Genomic DNA, 23,637 nt, shown 5'->3' with positions numbered 1-23,637 from the left:
CAGCAAAAAGACTGATTAGCATATCATGCACACAGAGGAAAAGCCTTCTACCCTAGATAAAGATGAATGTACTTCTTGTTTCAGCACTGCCAAGCCAATGTAATGCTTATCCCATGGCACAAGGGATCTGAATGCTGTCACGCTACTCTAGTTTTCAGCTCCTTGAGGGGGAGGGTGGGATAAAATGGATAAAATATGTAGTATTTTGGGCCTATTTCACTAGAAATAGTCCTAGACAAGGACATGAAACCAATACCTACAGGATTATCCTGATCTGAAACTACCAAGCAGAAAAGTGGTATGAACACCAGTCTACAATGGGCCCACATTTCCACTGCTAAAACTAAAAGCACAGTATTTCCTGTGATCTTCCAGATAAGAAAATCTTAAAGTACAGACAACTGCAGGAAAAAGTGTTTGAGTGCTTCAGAGCCTTTTCTAATTCTTTTATGTAAAGTGGAAAAACAGTCACTTTTCTTTGCTTTTTTTGTTTCTTCTTTTCTGTGCACATTCTTTCACCTAAAAGTTAGAGAGTCATTTAAGAAATTCCACACACTGAATCAGGTTTAGGACAGATTCCAGAAGAATTCTCTGTTAACTAGACAAAAGTGAACTTAAAAAACCAAATTGTGCACTGCTTCAATAATTCAGAATCTTTCTTCCATACAGTAACATACTAATTTTTAACAAATACTTCAACTGCTTATTTCATAGCTCTTATTTACGATATAGAAGTTATTTCCAGATGAGTTGTGTTACTCACCTCAAACACTGTATTGCTTTTTCTTTTAGAATAAGAGAACTCAAAAATTGGCCACTTGAAGATCAGCTAAGGATCAAAGCCAGAACTAGCTTTGAAGAGAAAGACAAGTATTTGGATAGATTGTAGAAGACGAAATATTAAATATCTTTGTCTTATTCTGATTTAGGGGTCAGAGTGTGAACTCCTATAGATACTGTCACTGATGCTGTATGAAATAGGCTCTTGGTATGAAATCCTGAGCCACGTGGAAGATAGCTTTCAGAAGTCTAACACAAACTGGCAAGGGAACAATTGGCCATTTTAATTTAGGTGAATAAAATCAAAAAATAATAAAATTATGTTTTAATTTATTACAGTATAATTGCCATATAAACAATGCATTCTTACTGCTGAGGACCAAACATCTTGAAAGACAAAATAATACATCAACTAGTAAGTCAAGTCAGTCATGCACATTTCCTCATTATGCAGACAAATTCACTGGAGGATAGATACAGAGAAGTCTCAATAAAACTTGAAATATTTTTATGTACTCCAAAAATCCTACTTCTAATTCAGATGAAAATTTAGAAATAGTGTAACAACAACAAAAATATACATAGAAAGCAGATTCAAGTAATTTTCAGTTTTTTCCAGTAGAACCAAAGCCACCTTCACCACGTTCTGTATCATCCAGAGCCTGAAAGATATCAATTATGATAAGCTGGTTTAGTGCCTTAACTTGCCTTTTGTTTCTATACAACAGATATTGTCTATCATTTACTTGTAACAAGAGCTGTAATTAAGAAACCAAAAAAATGTACATGAGATGCTTCAGACTATCTTTTGTACAAGCTTAAACAAATGCTTGTGAGGCAAACACTTCTAGTACACACTGAACTGTTTCCCAAAAACTCTGAAAACTTGCAAAAAAGAAAAAATCCACCCAAGTGCATACAAAGAATCAAGACTTTCATTCTGGTAGCACTGCTGCTATGCAGTTTTTCCACTGAAAGTAATTTCAGCAAAGTATTTATCTGTATAATAAATTTCATCTTATATTCAAGTATCTTAAACTATTAGTCATTGAAAAATGCAGAAATATTTTATTTGGCAACTTACTTCAACTTCTTCTAGCTCAGGATAATAAATGCGTTCACAGATGAGCTGGGCAATTCTATCCCCTTTTTTAACTGCAGAGAAGTTAAAATATTAGTTCCTTCAAAAAAGTGAATAATTAATACAGACTTTAGACAATCTCCTGTCAAAAATATCAGAATACTTATTTGAGACTTAGTTAAACAGATGTTAACAGTCCCAGAAAAATACAGGTTAAGATAAACTTCGGTTGGGTCCTTTTAAGGTGAAGTGTCAGCAGCTGTACCAGCTCAAGGCCTTTCCATTCATTCCTGATGCTGTACTCTGGCATCTTAATTCATTATGCTTAAGTACTGCAGAGATGGAGAGACAGCTGCATGGATTATGTAGCTGCTTTCTGAACTAGACCCAGGAATTTGGGGAGAAAAAGGCAAACTGATAAAAGGAAAACAGTGTTTCTCACTAGTAACCAATATGGCTCACACAACTTCCAAAAGAAGCTTGTGATGTGAAGATGCAGAAGAGGCCACAAAAACACTGGCAATATTTTAACTGGGCACTGAAGCTTAAAACTGACTTTTTGCAAAAAGACAGCACAATAAAGGGAAAATCCTGTCTTTATTACTCCTGTTTTGCAGGATTCTGGAGAAGTTTTTATCTCAAATACTACTCAGCTGATTTTTTTTTTTTTTTCAGAGAAAGGTAGAAACTTAAGACAAAGTTGCACTTCAGTACAGCTTGTGAATCTAAAGCTTAGCTAAGAAGGGTTGGTTTGGTTTGTTTTTGTGGTGGCATGGTGGTTTTGGGGGTGTTTTTATTGCATGCTGCTTAATTTGCTATGAGTAGAATCTTTCCATGTTCCCTTGACAGGACATTACTAAGTATCTATGTTTTTGTTAACTGAGAGAAGAAAAATGTTCCCAGCTAATTCTACCTCTGCAAAAACTTTTAAAGAAAAAATTAGTTTATCATTCCCAGTCAGATGGCTGAAAATAGGCTCTGCCAGGCTTAACAGTTACCTTCAAAAGTTTCCTTGCCGAAGTTGAAGAGTACCACACCAACATTTCCCCTGTAATCCTCATCAATAACACCAGCTGTCATGAGAAAGAATTGAGAGAGATATTCAGTTAGTGTCAGTATATGAGAACTAGATTAGATAAGGTTTAGATTAATAAATGATTACAGTATCTCATACTGACATCCTTTATACTACTGATGCACAGTTAGACAATACATATGCAAATACTGAGACTGAAACATAGATTTAGAAGAAACATAAAGATTTTAGTTATAGGCTAGCTGTGTTGAAATTAGTTAGAATAGGAAGGAATTTGGGCCCAGCTAGACTTAATTAAAATAGTTAAGAGAGCTGGACCTGAAATGGGTTCTAAGATGTTAGTAACTGATTACAAATAATTGATGATCTGTCATTTGTATGTTTGCTTAGCTGTGCTTAGAACGAGGAATAGAAACTTTGAGAAGTTGGTGTAGGGAACAAGGACAATTACCAATTTCCTCCCTTGGTGGGAACCCGTTCAAAAGTCATGCAAGAAGAAACTTAGAGGTCACTAAAGTAATTAGGATTGTTAAAGTTCAGAAAGGCAAAAAAGTCAAAATGAGGAAGATGAGTTACTTCATCTTTTTTGGGACCACTGACCCAATTCAAGACCACCGGCTCCATTCAGGACACACACTATGCATGCTTAATGACATGTAAGCTCATTTCATGTAAGCTTCATACGAAGCGGAGAATGGGAGGTGTTAATGTTATGAACATACATTTGTATTTTGGATATTCATAATATTTGGAAATAAAAAGTATCATGCTTGCTTGGATCAGGGCCCTGCGTCTTAGGGAGCCATCCCACACAGTGCCTGGCACCAAATAAAACATGCACTTTCTAACTCTAATCTGTTAGAGAGCTTTTGTCCATCTCAGTTGGATATCGATATTAGATCGATATTCATATTTAGGTAAATCAAGACATCTAAAAATGCTAATCAGTCTTGCAAAAGGAATTGAAAAACACCACCACATGTCAAGAAATGCTTTACCACTGTACTACTAATTTTAGTAGTAATACCCTATCTGAAATCAAGACAGCTGGATCAAATTCAGGCTCCATTTGTTCTGCTAACTTCAGCTCTTTCAGTGGTAAGCAGAAATCTGTTCTCAACTCCTAACATTTCATTTGAGAGCTATGGATTTGCACAGATCCAAATCCTGTACCTCTGGCAAGGTAACAGAATCAGAGCTGTAAGGATATTATTGTCATACAGCTATATTCAAGACTACAAAACTAGCTCACTCTTGTATTTTGCATGACTGTATTAGCTACAGAGTTCAGAAGATTATCTACCAGTGCACATTAAAATATTTATATTCTGCTTCTTTGCCAGGAAACATATTTCCAGTAGAAAACAGGAGTTTGGGCCTCCCTGTGGTCCCAAGTATGTATTTTGAAGTCTACTTGCAGAAATAATTTAAATACTAAAATTAAATGCCATTCCAAGACATTCCCAGACTCATACAAAGTACTAGCCTTTAGAGATTACGAGTACCAGAGGAAACTGTAGTATGACTGTACCTTGAAGTTTTAATGTTGAGCCACAAAAATGCACACTTAAGAATAAAAACCTGGATTTTAAATTAGTTTCTTCAGCTTTGTGAAAAAATTGTAGTGCATATAATCCATAGTTATGATGCAATCTTTGCTCTGGTTCTAGTGCGGAAAAGGTATTTACACAACTCTCTTCTGTAATGTTTTGGATAAATCCAAAGGCATTTCTGAACAGCTCCCTAATTAAGGTGCTAGTAACACTGGGAGTATCCCCTGAGTTTTGAAAATTTAGAAAAACATGTATTTCTCAAGTTAACTTGCTGGTTAAAAAAATGGATAAAGCAGAATATAATAAGTCATCTTTAATGCCTAAACCAAAAAATAACTTCTATGGCAGGCACTGCCTACAAAAGTACTATAGTTATTATTTTAAAAAATCAGTACTATTTTTTATAATTAAGCCAGTTTTAACATAATCATGATGCACTGTCTCTCTCAGGTGTTATCCAGGTATCTCCTTTTGCCAGATTACCCATGAAGCCATCATTTATTTACACATTACACTGTGAAACTAAGGCACTTCCGTGATCAGTATTTACCAAGGATTACTAAAAAGAACAAAAAGTTTACCTCCAACATCTATGAAGTGCTTTGCAGCTAAACCAGAACGTGGTGCTAGAAAAGAATTTTTTTGTAAGTATTACAATTTATTTCTTTAAAAAGACAGTATTTATAGGTTATACAGTGTATTTGCACAGTCTTGTTTCCACAGTCTTTTAAAAATTAACGTATTACAGGAATTACTGTAAGAGTTTACGTATATATTAAAAGGAATAACAGGCTACAATAAAATTGCAATCTTTAAGTGATAGAAATATATCTTTATTTGACCTGCAATTGCAGAGCAGGTTTCTCCATGGAAGGCAACTGGAGCAGACAAGGACTGTCTAATATTGGTTTATTTTTGGTGACTACCACTGGTTTGACATCATCTTAGAAGAATATTAGGTCAAACCATTTAAGTTACAATGGAAAACAATATTTGGCAATCAACTTCCTAAGCAGTATTATACACAGATAAATTACGTGTGGGGATTTGGGGTTTTAGTCTACTGTGATGAGGAGCTAAAAATGATACGATCTTCAAAATTTTCTTTGGGATAAGAGAAATGCACGTGTGTTCTCCTTTTACATAAAAGGACCTGGCAAACTCTGATCATGTTCTCCCCCTGGAGTGGCTATTGCTTTTTCACTTTACATATTTATACATAATTCAGATAAAGAACGCACAAAATAAACAGAACATCTTGTACAGGTTCTCTCAAGTATTCTGTCACCAAAAGTAATCAAATTCTACTACACTGTTACTCTGGGGTTAATTTTTAAACATACAGGGATGCATTTTCTGTATGTCCACTACCTATTGGTCTTTCTGATTTGAATTTGAAACTGCAGAGAAACAATGAACTACTGCAGAGCCTATGAAGTTGTATGTAGAGTACAAGCCTTTTTGCTGATCATCCTTTTGTCACTTGACATACACCAAACCTCAAATGCATTTGACAACAGGTAACAGGAAAATCTCTGCTACAAGATTTAGTAAATCACACAGCCACGTGGCATCCCTTTTTTGTGTAGACTAATTCTGAAAGCTTTAGGCAGAATCTAAATGGGAAGATGGCGTCAAACTCGTTCTACAATGACTCTGCAGCCTTTTCACAGCTTGTGTACTCACCTACTCGGCCATAGCATCCAGAAGGAAGTGCTATTTGAATGTCTGTTTTCACCACAGCCTTTTCCATGGGTGGTATCACACAGTCGTAGGCACTACATTAAAGAAAGAAACACTAGTTTATATAGAATACCTCTTAAAGTTTCTTTACTGTAACTTAAGGTACAAAATTACCCAGAATTAATCTGCCTGGGAATTTATATCATGAAATTTAGACAACAAATATTTACAGATTTGCAAAATTTAATGCACGTCCTAAACCACAAGATGTTGCCATTCTGATGATGCTAGTTTAAGATTCCGGAAGTGTTATTTGAACAGCATACTCCTGCAATGGCCAGTTTTAAATGTTTTTTTAATTGGTAAGATAGACAAAAGATACAAGTTTAAAGTAACCATTAGGTGAACGTAGTTGTGCATTTTTTTGTGCAAAAGCAGAAACTTTACAGATAATATGCTCTGATTAAGCTTTCTACAGCAGATGAACTAGTTGTAATCAAAATTAATAATCTATTAAGTTAACTTTTAGGCAACAATGTTTTTTTCTGAGCAGTCTGACAGTTCATGATTCACATAATTCACCTGGGAACTCTGAACTGCAGAGATTTTAAGAACTTGCTGAAGTTACCCAACTGAAGGCTTAATGAAAGGCAGTGGTGACAATACTTGTCATATCTTGACCTTGACAAAGAACTGGTTTTTTTAAACACTGGAAGCACTGAAAGGTTTTCTATAAAACAGACTTTTTCCAGGTCTACAGTGCACCATTGGAACAAGAACAAAAACAAACCTGGTGAGACAAAAGGGATAAAAAGAAAAAGGGTGACGTGTGGTGAAATAAATCTTCAGGAAAGAGGTCAGTGAGGCGAAGGAAGAAAAAGGCTGTGATTATTCCAAGTAATACTTAAAAAGGTAAGTTAAAAGTGGTGGCAGCAAAGTTCACACGTAACTAGTGACTTGATCACAGAAGCACTATGCAAACAACCACAAGTCTAGCTACAGGTATTCCTGAATATATAGTGAAAACCATTGAACAAGGGTCATTATAAATTCAAACAAACCAAAACCCAAGCCTGTACACCAGTGCAGATGGTTTCCAGCCAGGACCGCTATCAAACTGCTACAACGCCCTTTGGCAGGCAGCACCCCGGACCCAAGAGGAAAGCAGAAAAGCACAAGGGCTGGCAAGGAGGGCCGATGTGTGCTACCATTTTTTCATTTCAAAAGGAACGCGCCCGGCCGTTGTGGGCACCACCAGCAATTCCGCATGCTGTGTCGAGCCTGCCTTTTAGCCAACGACTGCATCTCTGCCTGATGAAATCAGTGCTGTAGCACAGCTGGATCACGGATACTCGAAAGTGGTCAGGGATGGAGGAGCAAGGGAGCTACGACTTGGTCAGCTGTGGCCTCCTCTCCTGCATGGCCAGCGAGCCTGGCCGGAGGCTCGGCTCGGCAAGAGGCCACGAGAGCGCTCTCAGCCGCCGGAGCCCCTGCCCAGGGCTCACCGAGCGGAGCGGCATCTACGCGGGCTCCCGCCCCGGGTGCCGTAGCCTCACCCTCCCTCACCTGTACAGATCGTAGCCCGCAGCCCGTGCGGAGCCCCTGGAAGGGGCGAAGGCGTTCTCGGACAGCTTGGTGAAGCGGAGCCGCGTGGAGACCTCTCCGGGCCCCGACCCCTTCTGCCTCTTGCTGGGGGAAGGCTGCGGCACGGCCTCGGAGGCGGGCATGGCTGAGAGAGCGGGAGAGTCGCTGTGAGGGACGGCCAACCGCCCGCCAAAAACCCCGCCAAAACCCGGCGCGGCCCACGGGCGCGAGTATAGGGGGGGAAACCGGCCCGTCCGCGGCCTCTCCGCGCGCGCCGCAACCCCATTCCCCCCTCGGTGAGAATGGCCTCGCCCAGCTCCTCCTGAGTGCCCCGCACCGGGACTGAGGGTGCCGCCCTGTCTGTCAGGCGGAGCTCGCCATCGCCTCAAACCGCAGCCGCCGCGTCGCGGCCAGGCGACCCCCGAGGGGCGCAGATCGGGCCGGTGGTGCGGCTGAGCAGCGTGTATCCTCCCCAAAGCCCCCGAGGGCAGTATGTGCTTCCCCTCAATTCCCCCACCGCTTCTTACAGCGCCCGTAGCGGTGCCGGAGCCACCGGAGGCACCGCGCCAGCATAGTGCCGCCGCCGCCGTGTGGGGAGCGCGCCATGAGCGCCCGCCCGGTGCTCCCCGCCGCGGTCCGCCCGGCTCATGGGGGGGCGGGCGGAGGCGCCGGTGCCCCGTTCTCCCCCTGCCCGGGCTCTACCTGCCGGCGCAGCCGTTCCGGCAGCAGCCCGGCCTGCGGCGCTCCTCGGTACGCGGCGGCGGCGCTGCCGCGGGATGGCGGGCGGACCCCGCGGGACGCGCGGAGTTGCCGGGGGACGCGATTGCGGCTGCACGGGCGGGCGGGGCCGGCGGGGCGCGGGCGGTCACGGCGGCCTCAGAGGCGCCGCGGAGCCCTTCCCTCCCCTCTCCGTTCCCCCCTCCCCGTTCCCGTATCGCACAGCCGGGGTGGCTGAGCACGGTGGGCTGCCCCGCGGCCTGCAAACAGCCGCTGTCCTCCCACACAGTCCCAGGGTGATTAGGGCTGGAAGGGACCTCTGGAGAGCATCCAGTCTAATCCTGCTGTTACAGCAGGTCGTCTTAGAGCAGGTTGCACAGAATAGTGGGATAAAGAGACTCCTTCAGAAGTGGTCAGGCCAGCTCTTGTCGATGCTCTAGCTGGGAAAACCTTTCAGTGGTCGGTGTGCTCTGTTCTGTCTCGGAGCAGAAGACTCATATTTTCACTGTCTTTCATAGTCTCTGCATGCTTGCTATCCTATCTATGATGTAATTTCCCCCATATTGTTTCTGTATCTATGTCTTTCTACCCATATATCTATCTATATATAAAGATATACAGATATATTCTACAGGACATATCTATATCCTTGGGAATAGGGAATTTCTGAAATTCCCCCATAGCTCTCTGCTGTGGTCTGAACAGACTATCCCATTGGATTCACAGTTTAAAAACTGCCCCTGGTGAGGCTAATGGATGTATTTGACTCTTTGCAAAATAGCTACAGACTGCTGGATTCTTTTTGCTGGTCTAAAGTTTGTCAAACAACTATTCTTTGTGATTTTTTTTTAAACTCTATGTGATTGTCTCTTTGCTATGTTATGTTTTTTAAATGCAGCCAGATGGCAGTGAAACCTTTACTACACGTTGCAGTTCAGTTGTGAAAGGTATTTTTAAGAATGTCCCAGTTTGGGCTTTCTTTTATTCCTGTTCAGTATTTTCAGTCTAAATAGTATGCACTGTTTGAAAGAGAATACGTATTGTAAAACTGACCCTGTGAAAAAACTACTTAAAATATTTTATGGCTTCTGATGTAAGCTCTCCAAAAATCGAAGTTCATAGGAATTGAAGTTGTAGACAACTGATATCTAATTGTAAATGTTTACTTATACAAGTAGGGCTTTATAGAGTTTACAACTGCATCCTGCATTATAGTGTAGAAAAGGACCAATTTTATGAATGGCCAGGCTTGGTGAGGCAGGCTGGGTTCTAAACTGTGCTTAAGGTAGCCTGAAAGCCCATGAATAATAGAGAGGAGGACTCATCCAAAAATATTATTAAGGAGAAAGGTCTTAGCTGAATGACGCTTGGTTTTTTTCCAGATCTTTACAACGGGGAAAACCTCCTCAACCTTGTGCTGGAAGACTGGGCAAGTTTACCTTGGTTCCGGGAATGTGTGGCTTACTGTGTAGATAGTCAGTCAACCTTCCTGCATTCTTGATCGCTGATTAGTGCTGCTCTCCATCGGGCATTTCCTCCTGACTTTGAAAAACAATACTGAGATAAACTGAAATCATCCGCCTTTTTTCCTGGTCTGAGAGCAGGAGTGGAGGCTGCTTTGTTGAGGGGTAATAGCCACAAAATTCTCCCTACTGAAAAGTTTTGGTGTTAAAATGAGGATTTTTATTAGCAGAAAACCGTGGCTTTAGAAGAGAGATTTCCCACCCCATTCTGACTTAGAACAGCTGTCTCTTTCACAGTGATTAAGGTTTGTAATTTAAAAAGGCTGTTATCATGTGTGTGTTCGTAATGAAGCTCTGTTCTTGTGATTACATGTTTGCAGTACAGCGTGGGGGTTGTAGAATTTTGCCATTGCTTTTTGCTCTGTGCCAGACAACCTTAGTGTTTGATTTTGTTTGACACTTAATTTCCTCTGATGAAATTCCAGCAATGGGATGACTGTGGGTTATTGCACTTGTTGTTTGTGGGGAGTGTGAGCTGCAACTCGCTGAGTTTGTTTCCATTTTTCCTTGCAGAGTCAAGGTCAGTGTGAGATGTTCCCCTCAGCAATGCTGGCCACACGGTCTCGATGGGCTACACAGCTGCCAAGGGGCTGTGTCCTAGGTACCAGCATGAACAGATGTTTAAACAGTGGCCTGACTTCTGCTGAAGCACACTTGCAAAACCTTGACTTTCCTCAGCTGTAACTTGAGGGGTGAGTCACTCATTTAGCAAAGAGCTGCAGCACCTGAAGGTTATTGCCCTGCTGCCAAGAGTTGCAGAGGTAGCAAGGGAGAGAGAGCAGGATCTTGGAGTGATCCACACTCACTTCATTAAAGTGCAGTGACAGCCAAACCACCAGAGGCAGAAGGTTGAGGAAGACCCCTGAACTTCAAGATGGAAGTGCTGCGGGTTACTCAAATTCTGTGTTCCCTGCTTTGCTGATAGGTCAGGGACCTCTGCCTGAGGGAAGGTGACAAAGAGCTAAGGGGAGTTAAATGAGTCAGTAGTAGCTAAAACTCTGTAGCTGTTTGCCCCATATGTACAACTGCAGTGCTAATTCCTGTTACCTGGTGACGTCTCTTGCTTGTAAACTCCCAGTCATTTGCTGAAACTGCTTTCGCTGAAAAGATCTTGAAATACCGCATGGACTGAGAGAAAAAAATGAGAAATATCTAGGTTTTCTGTGAATTAATATTGCCTAGTCAGGAAAGCTTTTTTTAGGACTTCTCAAAGATGTAATGAAAATTACAGAAGTTTAAGACTGAGGAAATTTCCTATGCTGGTGGCTGGAACTTTGTATGTTGTATTACGAAGATTGAGTGGAAACTCCTTTGAGTGTGAAGTAGGATAACAACATGCTCTTTGCAGTGTAGTTGCAGTTGTTTCTCCTCACAATGCAGTGCCTTTTTGGTTAGGTAGCTTTTCTACTTGCCCTGTTGGGTAGCTAATTTAAAAATGAAATAAAGTAATGATCCCCTCAAAAAGAATCTTTGTTGGGGACTGAAAAATTTAGCGAAAAGCACATCGGAGAATGCTGTTCTGGGCAGCACAATCTGGACTGTGCTTTAGGGATATGTGATCAAGATGGGCAACTTGTCAGTGGTTGTAAAAAGATTGAAGGAAAGTGAAGTCTCTGAACTATGATGAAATGCCTTCTGTGATACCTGTTGGAGCTCCACTAACATTGGGAGGGAAAGGTAAGATTCACTGATGGGAGGAACAATAGTGGATCATTTTAACAGGCCCTTAGGCACAAGCTTAGCTGTGCAGGATGCCTAGGCTTTTGAAGAAAATTCAAACTATTCTTTTTTCTTGTTTCATAGCAGTGGTATTTTCACACTTTAATGTCCCATGTCACCTTACCTGTTCTTACTTTTGTCTTGGCTGATCAAACCCAGGCTAAATTATATAAACTTATGGTAGTGTGATATAAGCGAAAAATGTGCTAGACAGCATTAGAGCTGTATTTTTTCCTTGAGATTTCAAGCATGTAATTAGAGTTTAGTTACTAACTTGATGATTAAAATTCAGCAGTTGTTCTATGGATAACTTATGTCAAGAAGTGTCTCTTACAGAGTTGAAAAGGAGGGAGGTGGACTAACAAAATTTTGCAATCTTAAGTTGCAATTTAATATAGTCTGTAATTAGTATGCTCTCCAAATTGGTCCACACAAATTCAGAAATCATGGTGAGGTACAGGAAATAGAAGAGGCTAGGAAAATACTTAGTCTAAATTACTTGTGAATTTGTGGAAGTAACACCTTCAGGTAGCTAAGTGCTGTTGCATCCTGAGTTTATCCTATTACACTGTTGTGTGGATACAACTTCTAATTAATCACTGTCGTGCAAGCAAGACATTTGATAGAAATGTGTATGTTCGTATTTAGTTTTTGATGACTTTTTTTAGAAAGGTACCTCTTGGGATTTATTGTTGCAATGCCCACAGCAGTGTGTTTGTGAGAGAGCAGTGTGAATAGTATTGAAAGTGCTGTTGCTGGTTCACTTTGTGCTCATTCTCTTTTTGGATCTGCTTAGGTCCCCCAGAGCAGTTTGGGTCAATGTTCCCTATAGACTGAGAGTTACAATACTTGGGAATATTTAGGAAACAATCTCCAGTCATGTATATAATTAAAGGGCTTAATAGAGGTGTATAATTCCTCCAGGTGCTTGTGTAGATTGTGATAAGAAACATGCAGAAGCCTAAGTGGAGCCTCCCTAAAAGCTCTGTTTCTTGGCATTGCCTGGGTGCCATTCAGATTATATCTGTGTGCTGTGTGAGGTGGAAAGGATGGTGACCATTACAATTCTACAAGGAACTGGAAGGACCTGGCAGCAGATAACAAGCTCTGGTATCACTGCTGGCATCACTGTGAAGGATGAGAATAATCTCCTTATTTTGCAGGTGCAGAATGTGAGCTTTGGTTTGCTCAGAGTTGTGCAGAAAGTCTGGTATAAGGAGGAAACTTCTGTGTAATGCAGTTAGAATGATCCTTCAGTCTGGTTGTAAATGTGTAAGAAGCAAAGGAAGAACATTATGAGAAAATATCAATATTTAATATCCTGCCTTTAATAGATGGAGAAAATAAAGCATGGATTACTGGGCTACATTACCATGTTCTGCTGAATTGCTGCTGTTGAACTCAGAAAAAATGTGAACATCAAATATTTGTCATTTTTTGAGATGGGAGTGCTAGATCCACCACAAGTTAAATTCTAATAATTCAAGCAAGATGAGGCCTGCTTTAAAATACACATTTAGTGAAATTCAGGGCTCCTTGGCTTTCATGAGGCTTAGATGTTAGTTGATCTCTGCAAAGGAGTTGCAGGACTACAGAAAATAAATTAGCCATGTTCTGTGATGGTCTTTAATTTAAATAATGCTTACACATAGGATATAGCTTTACCCATTAAAAAGAGAAGCTGCTTTTCTTGACAGCTAAAATTATAAAGCACCATAATGTTGCAGAGTAGAAAATAGAAAAATTACATAACTTAATGGATTGCCTTTATTTTAAGTTAGTGTATAATTAATATTATTTAGAAAGTCAAAAAAGAGAGAAATCTTTTATATAAATCAAAAATAAGGCATTCAACTCAGATGAGGTTTTTTTTCTAATCACATAAATCACTGTGCATTTTGTCCCAATGTATAATGTCAGATTGTATTAGCCCTAACATTCACAGAAAACATTGTCAGAATATTTAGTATTTTACTAATTTTTTTTGTGAAATTTACTTAACACAATTATTTAAATCACAAATTCCATTGCATGTCAGAGCTTGAAAATGCATTATGAAGTCTTTTAATAGAGTCCATATTTTTATCTATCTAATTTTTTTGTTTGTCACTAAATTAGAAGTGTTTGAATTAATTTAAATTAGCAGAACAATTTAGGTAAAAGCATCTTAATTTGGCAATATTACAATCCAAAAGCATTGCATGTATTCTACTTGCATTCTGTCAGTTTATCACTTACACCTGATGGATGCCGTAAAGGTTTTTGTCTCACAAGTTGGTGCATTTCATTTTAATCCTACTGTGTGCCCATTAGCAACTATGATAGTGCAATTTGAAATAATTCTTTATCAATTTAATGATTTTTGTATTATACCAGTTAATTTTGGCTTTCTACGATAAATATCAAAAACTTTTTCAATACCTTATAAAATCAGAAGAATTTCTTCTTTGTGTGCTCAAAATGTTTGCTGTCTCTTTTGACATACAGGTAGATTTTCCTTCTTTTGCCTGTACTGGAGTGTAACACCAGCAGGAACCATGTACAATTTTTGTCTAATTCTTTGCTGTGTTGCTTTGGATTTTTAAAAAATTTTCTGTCAATTATTTAAGTTTTAGATTTGTATTAAATGAGTGTGTCTTTGATAAGCCATTGCCATTAAAAATGTAGCTGTTGGAATCAAGCAAGGCATATTCTAGGCACTGATGTTTTTCTAAGAATAGAAAGTCAGTACATTTTTGTGGTTGCCTCTGACCATTAAGACTGGAGGAAGGTTCTTGGAGAGAATTTCTAGCCAAGCCATGTACAGGTAATCAGACACTGCTCCTTTTCTTGCCACAGGGAGGCTTCTGTTTAGGCAGAGGGAAAAATAAAATTATGATTTTGAAGGCAGGAGTAGCCCAGGCTTCTCACTAAATACTAAGTAGAAACATCACTGTTCATATACAACTCTGATATAATTAGACTATGAGATTGTTTTAATATCATAAGGCCTTAATTTGCAAACCCTTGCTCACCTGATTGTACTGGACGTGAACTGCTTGTGATTGTAGCCTTAAACTGGTAAAGAATATTTTTGGGGTCGTAAAACACACACATAATATGATTTTTTAAAAAGGATAAAAATACAACACATGCATAGTTTTGCAGTCCATCAGCCTATTTTCTGATCTGAAATTACTGTGAGATGAGAGTTTTAAAAGATGGCTCAATTTATGGTAAGCATTACAAGCTCACCAATTTTTTTGAGACTGAATTAATGGAACTGTAGAGGTTTATCTATGCATCACAAGTGCAAGCTAATTTATTGAAGCTGTGTATAAAAAACATTTCTGTAAAAAAAAATCAATTCTAGAAAGGGCCTTTTTTTTGGGTAATTTTTTGGTGGCCTCTTTTCCTTTATACAATTGCTTCATCACCAGGAAAGATTCATATTCAGTGCAGTCCCAGAGAACCACCAGTCCAGATGCAAGTCCTTCAAAAGGTACTTAAAAGATTACTTTTGTGCTCAGTGAATTAATGAATCAATGAATTAACACAAGGGTTGCTGTAGCTCCAGTTCAGAATCCCATTACACATTATTCTTAGAGTTAGAATCAAAAATCTTGCAACTCACAGGACAATGAGGTTGGCTGCTCTCGAATGCTCTTGTAAGAGTTCATTCAGACGGACTTGGCGATAACTCTGGTTAAAACACAATAGGGAAAAGAAAAAAAATCAGTCAGGTCAGTGATCCTCAGTTCTGGTGTCTTACATACTTCTGCACTACCCTTGTCTGCAACATTTTCTGCTGTTGATTTGGCAGCACTGGAAGCCAGGTCTGCTCTGGGGTCCAGAGTGATAGCAATGACAAAATATGATGCTAAGCCACACTTTTTGATTAGTATAGTTACATTAGGGCCAGGGTTGTTCGCCCCTGTGTAAGGTTTCCTGGGGATAGGGATTATTTTTGTACTGTACTTTATGGTCAAGCTCAGGCCCTCAAAATTTTTATAACTTAACAAGTCACAGGGAACAAGAGACCAGGGCAGGTTTGTGTAAGATAGATGTATCTTCACCGATCTTGTAAGTTACTTTCTCTTTCTCTGGAGAAAGAAGAAAGCTGGTTTTTCTCCATTCAGACCTTAAATTTTCCTTCTATACGGAAATGTCAGTGTTCTTTTACATGTTATATAGGTAAGAATCCTCATAATTTGGCCAGTTGTTACCTCATGAGAATCATCCTATAACATCACCCTTTATCTGTGCTGCCAGGTTTTTCTCTGTTGAATTGTAAATGTGTTCTAATGTCCTCTGTAAAATTCCCAGAACTGCCTTACTTCTGATGATAAGGGTCATATCTTTCCGGATGTATAAGCTAAACTTTTTGTTGCTGTTCTTGTTTTACAGAGTAATTTGGCATTTTCATATTGCTGACTCTTTTCAATCTATGGGGAGTTTTTTTAGTTCCTTAGTTAGTGACCTTGACAAGACCAAGCTTAATAATGTATTTTTTTTTCTGTTGTATCCTCACTGGTTCTGCATGCAAGTGTCTGTGATTATATTCCTGTTTTCTTTTATACTGAGATGTTTTAAGGGCTCTGACTCTCAATTTTTAATAATTTACGGTGAGAATAATTCTAAGGTTTTCTGCCCATAGCTGACTACTTACAACCTTACACTGGTTATCAGCTCCATGAAGAGGGTAATAGAGTGAGCAGTCAGTCTGCTTCCCAGCTGCTGCAGTTAGTACTATAGTGTGTTACTTAAATCATCATTGATTCCTGCTGATGTTCATGTGTCAGGCTGTGACTTCTGGCATCTCTGAGCTCAGAGTTGCAATCCTTGCTCTGCTGAGAAAGTTACCAGCACCATAAAGTGGAGATAACTAAACTGCCAATGTACTCAGGTTAATTCCACAGGAACCATAACTAAAATTGCTAGATTAATTCTCTGGGAGTTACAGGAGAACTTGTCTCTTAAGGGTGAAAGAGTTTGCAGTATTCCTTTTGTCACTGTCCTGATGAAGCCTGGTGGTTCATTGGTAAAAAGGTATTTTTCCAACAAGTTTAAAGAGCAGACTGGGCTGTAATTGACCCAGTGGATCAGCCAGCATCAGCCTTGAAGTTCCTCTGAACTGCAGGAGAGCTTCTGCATGGTAGACTGGTTTAGTCTTCACTCTGCCACTGAGGTAAGAATTCATGCTCACCCTTGCCTTTGGAGAACTTTCTAGCCTTAGTTGAAGTGTCTGGATTCAGTTCTAAATGACCCAAAGTGGTGAGTGTTTGGAGCTGCATCCTTTAAGAGATTCAAGCTGCAAAACAGTGGAGCCATTTAATAAACCTCCCAGCAGACCCAATTAGCTCAGGCTTAGTGCAGTAACTGTGTGGTGTCTGGTTCAGAGGTGGTTTTCATCTGGCTGGCTTTGATGTGGGCAAAGCTTCTCATCAGCCTGGAAAATGCTGTGTAAACATGCCAAGGTCTGAGGGAGCTCAATAATGCAATCGTAACACACCTCTGCAGTGTTTACAACATAAATCCAGTCTGTAAATATCAAATACAGGTTTGTACATGTCATGTTTCTAATTCCATATCTGGTATTTCAAATTTTCTTACTAATCGCTTCAAACATCTGGAGGGTAAGGAAAAGTACATATGTAAAAAGGTAGGTGAGGCTTTACCTTCTCCTTGAATGCTTCCAGCTCTGCATCTGTAATTTTCCACGGAGTCTCTCGCTTTAATTTCTCAGCAGTTGTTATATCTTTGCAGCTTTCATGGAGGCGATACGGTTCAATCATCTCTTCAAAGAATTTCCAGCTGAAACACGAATTACAAAGGAGGCCTTGCTGCAGGGTATGAACTCACTAACTTATTTCACAGTCACTGTGTATGACAGGCCTCACTGATAATAATTATAGCTGAAAAACGTGCAAAATCTTTAACTATTCTTTGCTACATTGTGCCCCAAGTTATATCTGTGCCACTTCTGTATGTTTGGGTTATTTGAGGATAATTTAAAGGTTATTTGAGGATAATTAAACACTGCATTTAGCAGAGAATTTTCTGCATTGTCCTGGTTCTGGCAAAAATACTGAAATGAGTTTTACAGTAACTCCAAGCTGCAGTATATTGGTTACTAATATTAACAATTAATATGGGTCTCCTCATGAATACTGAACTTTTTATTACTGTTTCAGCACTAGCTGGACCAATCACCTCACTGATATGGTTTTACTGATGGTTTTAATGCAGTGGATAAACAGGTGATACAAATTGCCTGTGACAAGGGGCTGAAGGAAACACTGTAGGTTGTTTGCTGTACGTGGACTCTGAATTGTGTTCAGATTTTCTCTCTAAATTTCAAGTTGTTTCTTGAACTTTTGAATCTTTTAATCTGGAGAATCTTATCGTCCTTCTGTACTTCCTTGCTTGCCCATTGTTGAAAGTTTCTACCATCCCACAGAGACCTCAGGGAGTTTCTTTTGTATGGATGTGAGTGTATTTCTCTGAGCACTTTGTGCTGATAGGCCTCAGTGTGAAGTGCAGTGGGAGACTGGGCACAGGCTGGCCTTGGCTCTGTGGCCAGGAATCCAAGAGATGGGTTAAAGGCCGTGATATGCAGCATTTAGTGTTGCTGTTGCTAAGTTGTCAGAGTTTGTCAACATCCTCACTGGCTGTTTCACTATGTAAAATAGTGATAATCCTCTTATTATTAATCAAATAGATAGGATGCCAGCTGGAAGAGAGATACAGTGGTCTGTCTAGCAAGTGTCTGGCATAATATTAGCTTGTTCAGCTCAGATAGTGCTGATGCAGCAAATGTATGTGGTTTTTATGTTAATGCCAGATATTAATTCTTTTTGATAACTTTTATTTATGTAAAATCACTGCATTGTACTGAAGAAAAAAAAAAGACATGTATTGCACAGTGCTTTACATAATTAAAAGTTATGTGAGAGATCAAGAGGGCACTGAAAGGGGACTTTAGGTATGTAGTTATAAAATCTTTATATTCTTTAGTTGCAACCTAAATAAATGTCATCATTTAATAGCATCATTAAAACCATCATAAAATGTCTGTTAAATCTAGTGACTCATAAGTATGGTGTCTAATTAGTCTTTACGACATAAAGCAAAAGACTACACATGGTTTTGACCCTTTAAGCTGTGATTGTTAAAAGGTTCTTTTCTTTTTCCTGCTCTTGGTACTTAGAAAATTATTACAATCAAGTGACACTGTTATTTTCTGTGTTGTGTTTTGGTTTTAATTCTGTGTTTATTTTTGGGGTTTTTTGGTGGTTTTTTTGTTTGTTTGTTTTGTTTTTTTCTTGGTTTTTTTTTTGTTTTTAATGTTCAGCATAAAAGAAGTAAGCTCTAGGTAAAGGCTGACTGCTAAATAATGGATTTTGGTAATGCTTCTTACCTCTCTTTGTTGGGCTTTATATTGATATCACAAATGATATTAATATCAGCAAATTTTATTCTGAATTTGCTTAGGAGTGAAGCCATCCTGAAAACAAAAGAGGGAATGTTTTATCATTGTACTTCTGAGTGCTTTGTATCAAAGAACACTTGTAAATGAGTTAGACAACTGCATTTTATATCTTATCTTTAACTATATGACAAATTACTTTAAATGCTTTAGTGTTTCAATTTCCAATTACAAAACTGGATTCATGTGATTGCTGTAGCATATTTCATTTAACTGATGATCGATGAAAGTAGCAAAAAAATGGAAATTAATAGCAGACAGAGGGCAGGGTGTTTACATTTTGGGAAAACGATGGTACTTTAAGTATTTCCAAAGGCTTGAGTTATAAAGGAAGAATATTCAGTATACAGTAGGGCAGAATTCTCCAGTACTTACAGAAGGTTTCTGTTCCTCTGTTACTGTCAGAATGCTGTGGATGGAGTTTTACAATACTGGTAGTACATGTGTTGGTGAAAATTTGGTCCAGAAGGTTGATGTACAATACTTAAAGAATCTTTTTCGTCTTTTTTATTTATTAATTTATATTGATCTACTCACATGTTGTCTTTACACATGTTCATAAAAGAAAATACTTTGCTTTTCTGCCCCAGTTGGCAGAAGGAATAGTTTATAGTTTTTTGTGTGTTTGTGCTGAGGATAGAGAGGTTTAATTAGGTCAGTTTTGCCTTTGTTTGAACCATGGTTGGGGTCTTGTGATTCTTCCCCACACCTCCTTCTCCCACCTCCTTTTTTGTTTCTATTTTTGGTATGTAAGCTTTGGATTTTGAAAAGGTCAGAGAATTCCTAGGAGCAAACCATGGTAGAAATATGTGTTTGTTTATGACCTGAGAGTTCACTCTTTTTTTTTTAATATATATACATACATATATATGAGAACATACTGCTTGTATAAATCCTGGTGTCCCTTGCAGAAATCCTTATTTTGAACATGATAAAGAGCAAAACCTCAACTTCTGTGGAAAGGGTTTTATATTTTGCGAATTACATACTAGTAAAAGTCCAGTTAAATTTGACTTCTGAATTCAAAATACATGGCTGAAATTGTACTTGGATGATTTTGTATTAGGTTTACCTAGGGAATGGAGGAACCACCCAGCCCAGATTTGTCTCTTTGAAGGCTTTTGCATGTGGCAGGTATATTGTGTTTTGAGGAAAGCTTGTGTTTAGGTAGCAATACAGACACATACTGTTTCCTTGGGGACAGACTGGGTCTCTGTCAGCTGTCCTGATCATGCTGTTTACTGTGGCCTTTGTGGGACAAGCAGTGTATGCAGGTGTCAGAACTGCCTCTGTGGAATCTATCATGTTTTGACAAATCCCATTTGATGTCAAGACTTCCTACTTCCAGCAAAATCTGGTGACTAGAGGGTCTAGGTTCATGAGCCTGTTTACAGTCCTGAACAGCCAAGACTGGGCAGACTCTGGACAGGGAGCAAAGAACATTTCCCAGCAGGTCCTTGAGCGGCCCTAAGGTGTTTTTTACCCAATTGTAAGGATAGTTTGTACAAACACTTGTGAATCTCTCCTGCAGAAGTACATTAACCTTAGGGTAATGTTTAAAACTGACAGAACCACAGAGTAGCAACGTTTGCTTTGTGTGTTCCCTTTTGCTTTAAGGGCATGTCCTGTGGCAGCTGTCTTTTCAAGGTGCTGTGTTGTAATCCTAGTGAAGCAAGTGATTCTAACTCTTGTCCTTGCACCCCTCTCACTTGCTTCCCACTGGAGTTTTGGCTAGAGATGTTGTTAACACTGCATGGTGCTTCTGCTCTTTGTTAAGCAGTCACCGACTTTCATCCCAAATTGAGCTGCTTCCACTGGTGGTGAAATGGCTGTGCCTCCAGTGTGTAAAGTGCTTAGGAAGGAAAGGTCCTACATACAGTGGTGACAAAAACAAGTTTATATTAATACCTTTCATTTGCTCGAAGGCAAATGATGATTATGAAATCTAGACTTTTTAAAAAATGCTGAGTAAAATCAACTTGGCCTTAAAGTTGATTAACTTGCTCTTTAACTTCTTCAAGTTTTACCACAGTTAATCACATTTATGTGAGCTATCTGTCTATGCTATTTGCATATGAGAACTTCATGTGCAATTTCACTTGCTGTTACCCGGACAGTCTCATGTAAATCCCATAAAAGTAATTACATTCTCATTACAGAGTGCAGACCACTCTTCTCAGAGAAGGGAATATGAGCTATTAATGGGAAAAAGTGCTGGATGTGAGTTTCCTTTGGTAATCACCATTTGCAGAGCCTTGAGGGCTATGCCATAAGCTTAACACCTTTCAATCATGTACATCTTTTTTCCATGCTGCCCACAGTACAACAAACCAATTGTGCTGGAAAATTCCCACCTTCCTGCTATATGCATTATATTCAGCATCAATTCAAACTCTTTAAACAGTGAGACAAATAAAGTTATATTTACACTAGTTTTTCTTCTTCAATCCTATTGACTTTTCCTCCAGTGAAGATCCTTAATTTACAGTTTTTCCACTTCTTCCTGATAGTTAGAATGTAAGGAATTAGGATTGTTAGACCTGGAATAACATACAAAAATGGAGGAGTATCAAATTAGTGCATTGTATGGTAAAAATTCCATCTTTCACTTCAGCAGTGTTGGATGTAACTTAGTTTTAAAACATTTAAGCCTGACATAAAATTTCCTATGTAAGCTTAATAAAACCCAGTTTTATGCAACTTCCCAAGTCCATTTTTATATTTGGTAACAGAGAAATCTCTCTCCTTGTGGTTCTTACTCAAATTCCTTACCTCCATCATCGAACAGCCACCAAATGTCAATTGTACCTTTTCCTTGCTTCTTTTTAAATTGAGTGCTGGCTTCCAGCAGCCTCTGATTGAATTCACCCACATGCATTGACTGTATGGTGTTAATGGTGCTCTCTGTAATGAGAAAGAAAAAAATGTGGAAGGATGTCTGATAAGTGAGGCAATAAGTAGCTTTAAGGAGCCAAATGGAGGGAAAGCTTCAGGAAAATGAACTGTTTCTGACATAATTGCTATACTTAAAATCGGGAAAAAAAGGTACAGAATAGACGCTTTGGACTTCTAATGTTTCAATATGCACAGAAACCAAAGCTTGTGTAACACATTGTCACTGGATTGTAACATCTTGAAAAAGGTTACCTGATTATTTGTTCTCTGTCTCTTTTTAGTTAATGTAAAATTCACTGGGGCCTTAAAAAGCAACTGGGAAATATCTGACAGATTGTAGAAGTAAATATGTCATTTTGCATCATTTCCAAGCTCAGCTGTCTTGTAAAATAGAGAGGTCCCTGAAAGGCACAGTCACAGTGCATGAAATGAGCTGGTGGAGTACAGGGTGAGCATAGGTGAAGCTGGAAGTCAGAAAACAACACAAGCACGTTTGGCTGTTTCCCTATGCTGACTTGGTCACTGCTAATTGGAAATAAATTTTGATTCTAGCTGGTTGCTTGGCTGGCTTTAAAAGATATGGTCTTGACTCTGTACTAACAATACCTTCTCTCATTCCACCTTTTCCTGCTTCTCTTTCAATGATTTCAAAGAGACGGTGTCAGAGCAATATTCTAAATGGAACAGACAGGCTTCTTTAGAGGTTTTACTCTGATCTGGTAGGTTTTGAAAAAGCTTTGTTTGGTTTTCCTCTATTTCTGGAGTGTGTACAGGATAGTTATAAAGCAGTTATTGGCTTTCCTCTACAGTTCTAGCACCTCTGCTGGAAGATGCAAAAACTCTGGGGAGTATGAACACAAAAACAAAACAGAGAGGAGAGGCTATTTATTAACATTATCTAATTTGGAGAGCCAAAATGTGTAATATGTATTTCCTTTATGCTCAACTAAATCAAAAAGGGAAGTTGAAACAGGGGTACAACACTTCTGGTGGAATTGTCATAAAAATATTTTCTACTGAAACAAAATAAACTGAAGTCTGCCAGCTGAAGAATAATGACATTTTATGTTCCTGGTCTGTAGATCTTCCTGGTACCTGTGGGAGTTGCATGCACAGCCAGATGTAATAGTGTCTGCAGGTGAAAACTCTCAAAATACATGTCTGTGTACAAGTATGGCTTCAGGTGGGTCATTATCAGTACAGCCTAGCCGTTGTAAAACGAGACCTTAAATTGGGTCTGCATCATTTTACTATGTCTGAAACGTCATATTGACTTCATCACCCACACATTTGTGTTAATTAGTTATTTGACAGTATGCTGTGTATGTACTTTCAGTACTTTTAGCACCTTCACTTGTGCATTTTTATGAAATTATGCTTAGAATATAGAGCAGCTCTGCTATTTTTACCTGGTTTTCAGCTGTGTGCTGAGTTTGTGTGTGTGTGTATGTTAAGCAAAGTAAGATTGCTTATTGTGCATATGTTTCTATTTTCTTTAGAGAGGAGAAAAAAAAGCCTCACTTTAAAACACCCTATTAAAAAGAAAAAAACAGCCCTAACCCCTTCCAACCAACTTGTTCTGTATTCTTCCAACTTTA

At 39.2% G+C, this 23,637-nt stretch overlaps 2 protein-coding genes across 5 annotated transcripts in view; both read right to left on the bottom strand.

The window, feature by feature from the left end:
* Nucleotides 1–1,077: 1,077 nt before the first annotated feature.
* DUT (deoxyuridine triphosphatase) lies at nucleotides 1,078–8,545 on the bottom strand. Of its 3 annotated transcripts, none has more exons than XM_082290602.1 (7): nucleotides 8,420–8,545; nucleotides 7,700–7,862; nucleotides 6,137–6,228; nucleotides 5,032–5,076; nucleotides 2,860–2,934; nucleotides 1,865–1,935; nucleotides 1,078–1,442 (listed from the first exon to the last, which is right to left on the bottom strand). In XM_082290602.1, the coding sequence occupies exons 2-7, from the start codon at nucleotides 7,858–7,860 to the stop codon at nucleotides 1,386–1,388; spliced, it is 501 nt and encodes a 166-aa protein (XP_082146728.1). In that variant the 5' UTR covers nucleotides 7,861–7,862; nucleotides 8,420–8,545; the 3' UTR covers nucleotides 1,078–1,385. The 3 variants fall into 3 exon arrangements, with proteins under 3 accessions (XP_082146728.1, XP_082146726.1, XP_082146727.1); XM_082290600.1 differs by lacking the exon at nucleotides 8,420–8,545 and adding an exon at nucleotides 8,245–8,397; XM_082290601.1 differs by lacking the exons at nucleotides 5,032–5,076; nucleotides 8,420–8,545 and adding an exon at nucleotides 8,245–8,397.
* A 5,841-nt stretch (nucleotides 8,546–14,386) lies between these two features.
* SLC12A1 (solute carrier family 12 member 1) overlaps nucleotides 14,387–23,637 on the bottom strand; it is a gene marked incomplete at both ends in the record, with an annotated part of 43,197 nt that continues 33,946 nt past the window's right edge. For both annotated transcript variants that reach the window (XM_082291020.1, XM_082291021.1), the window contains 6 exons: nucleotides 14,387–14,522; nucleotides 15,290–15,357; nucleotides 17,334–17,469; nucleotides 19,076–19,162; nucleotides 21,573–21,684; nucleotides 21,917–22,048. In XM_082291020.1, the coding sequence (XP_082147146.1) occupies nucleotides 14,387–14,522; nucleotides 15,290–15,357; nucleotides 17,334–17,469; nucleotides 19,076–19,162; nucleotides 21,573–21,684; nucleotides 21,917–22,048 (671 nt within the window). The remainder of the gene's footprint in view (nucleotides 14,523–15,289; nucleotides 15,358–17,333; nucleotides 17,470–19,075; nucleotides 19,163–21,572; nucleotides 21,685–21,916; nucleotides 22,049–23,637) is intronic.

Source organism: Coloeus monedula (assembly GCF_965178545.1).
Source record: "Coloeus monedula genome assembly, chromosome: 14".
Taxonomy (NCBI): domain Eukaryota; kingdom Metazoa; phylum Chordata; class Aves; order Passeriformes; family Corvidae; genus Coloeus; species Coloeus monedula.
The sequence above is the reverse complement of the archived record's forward strand: the minus strand, read 5'-3'. Positions and strand labels throughout refer to the sequence as shown.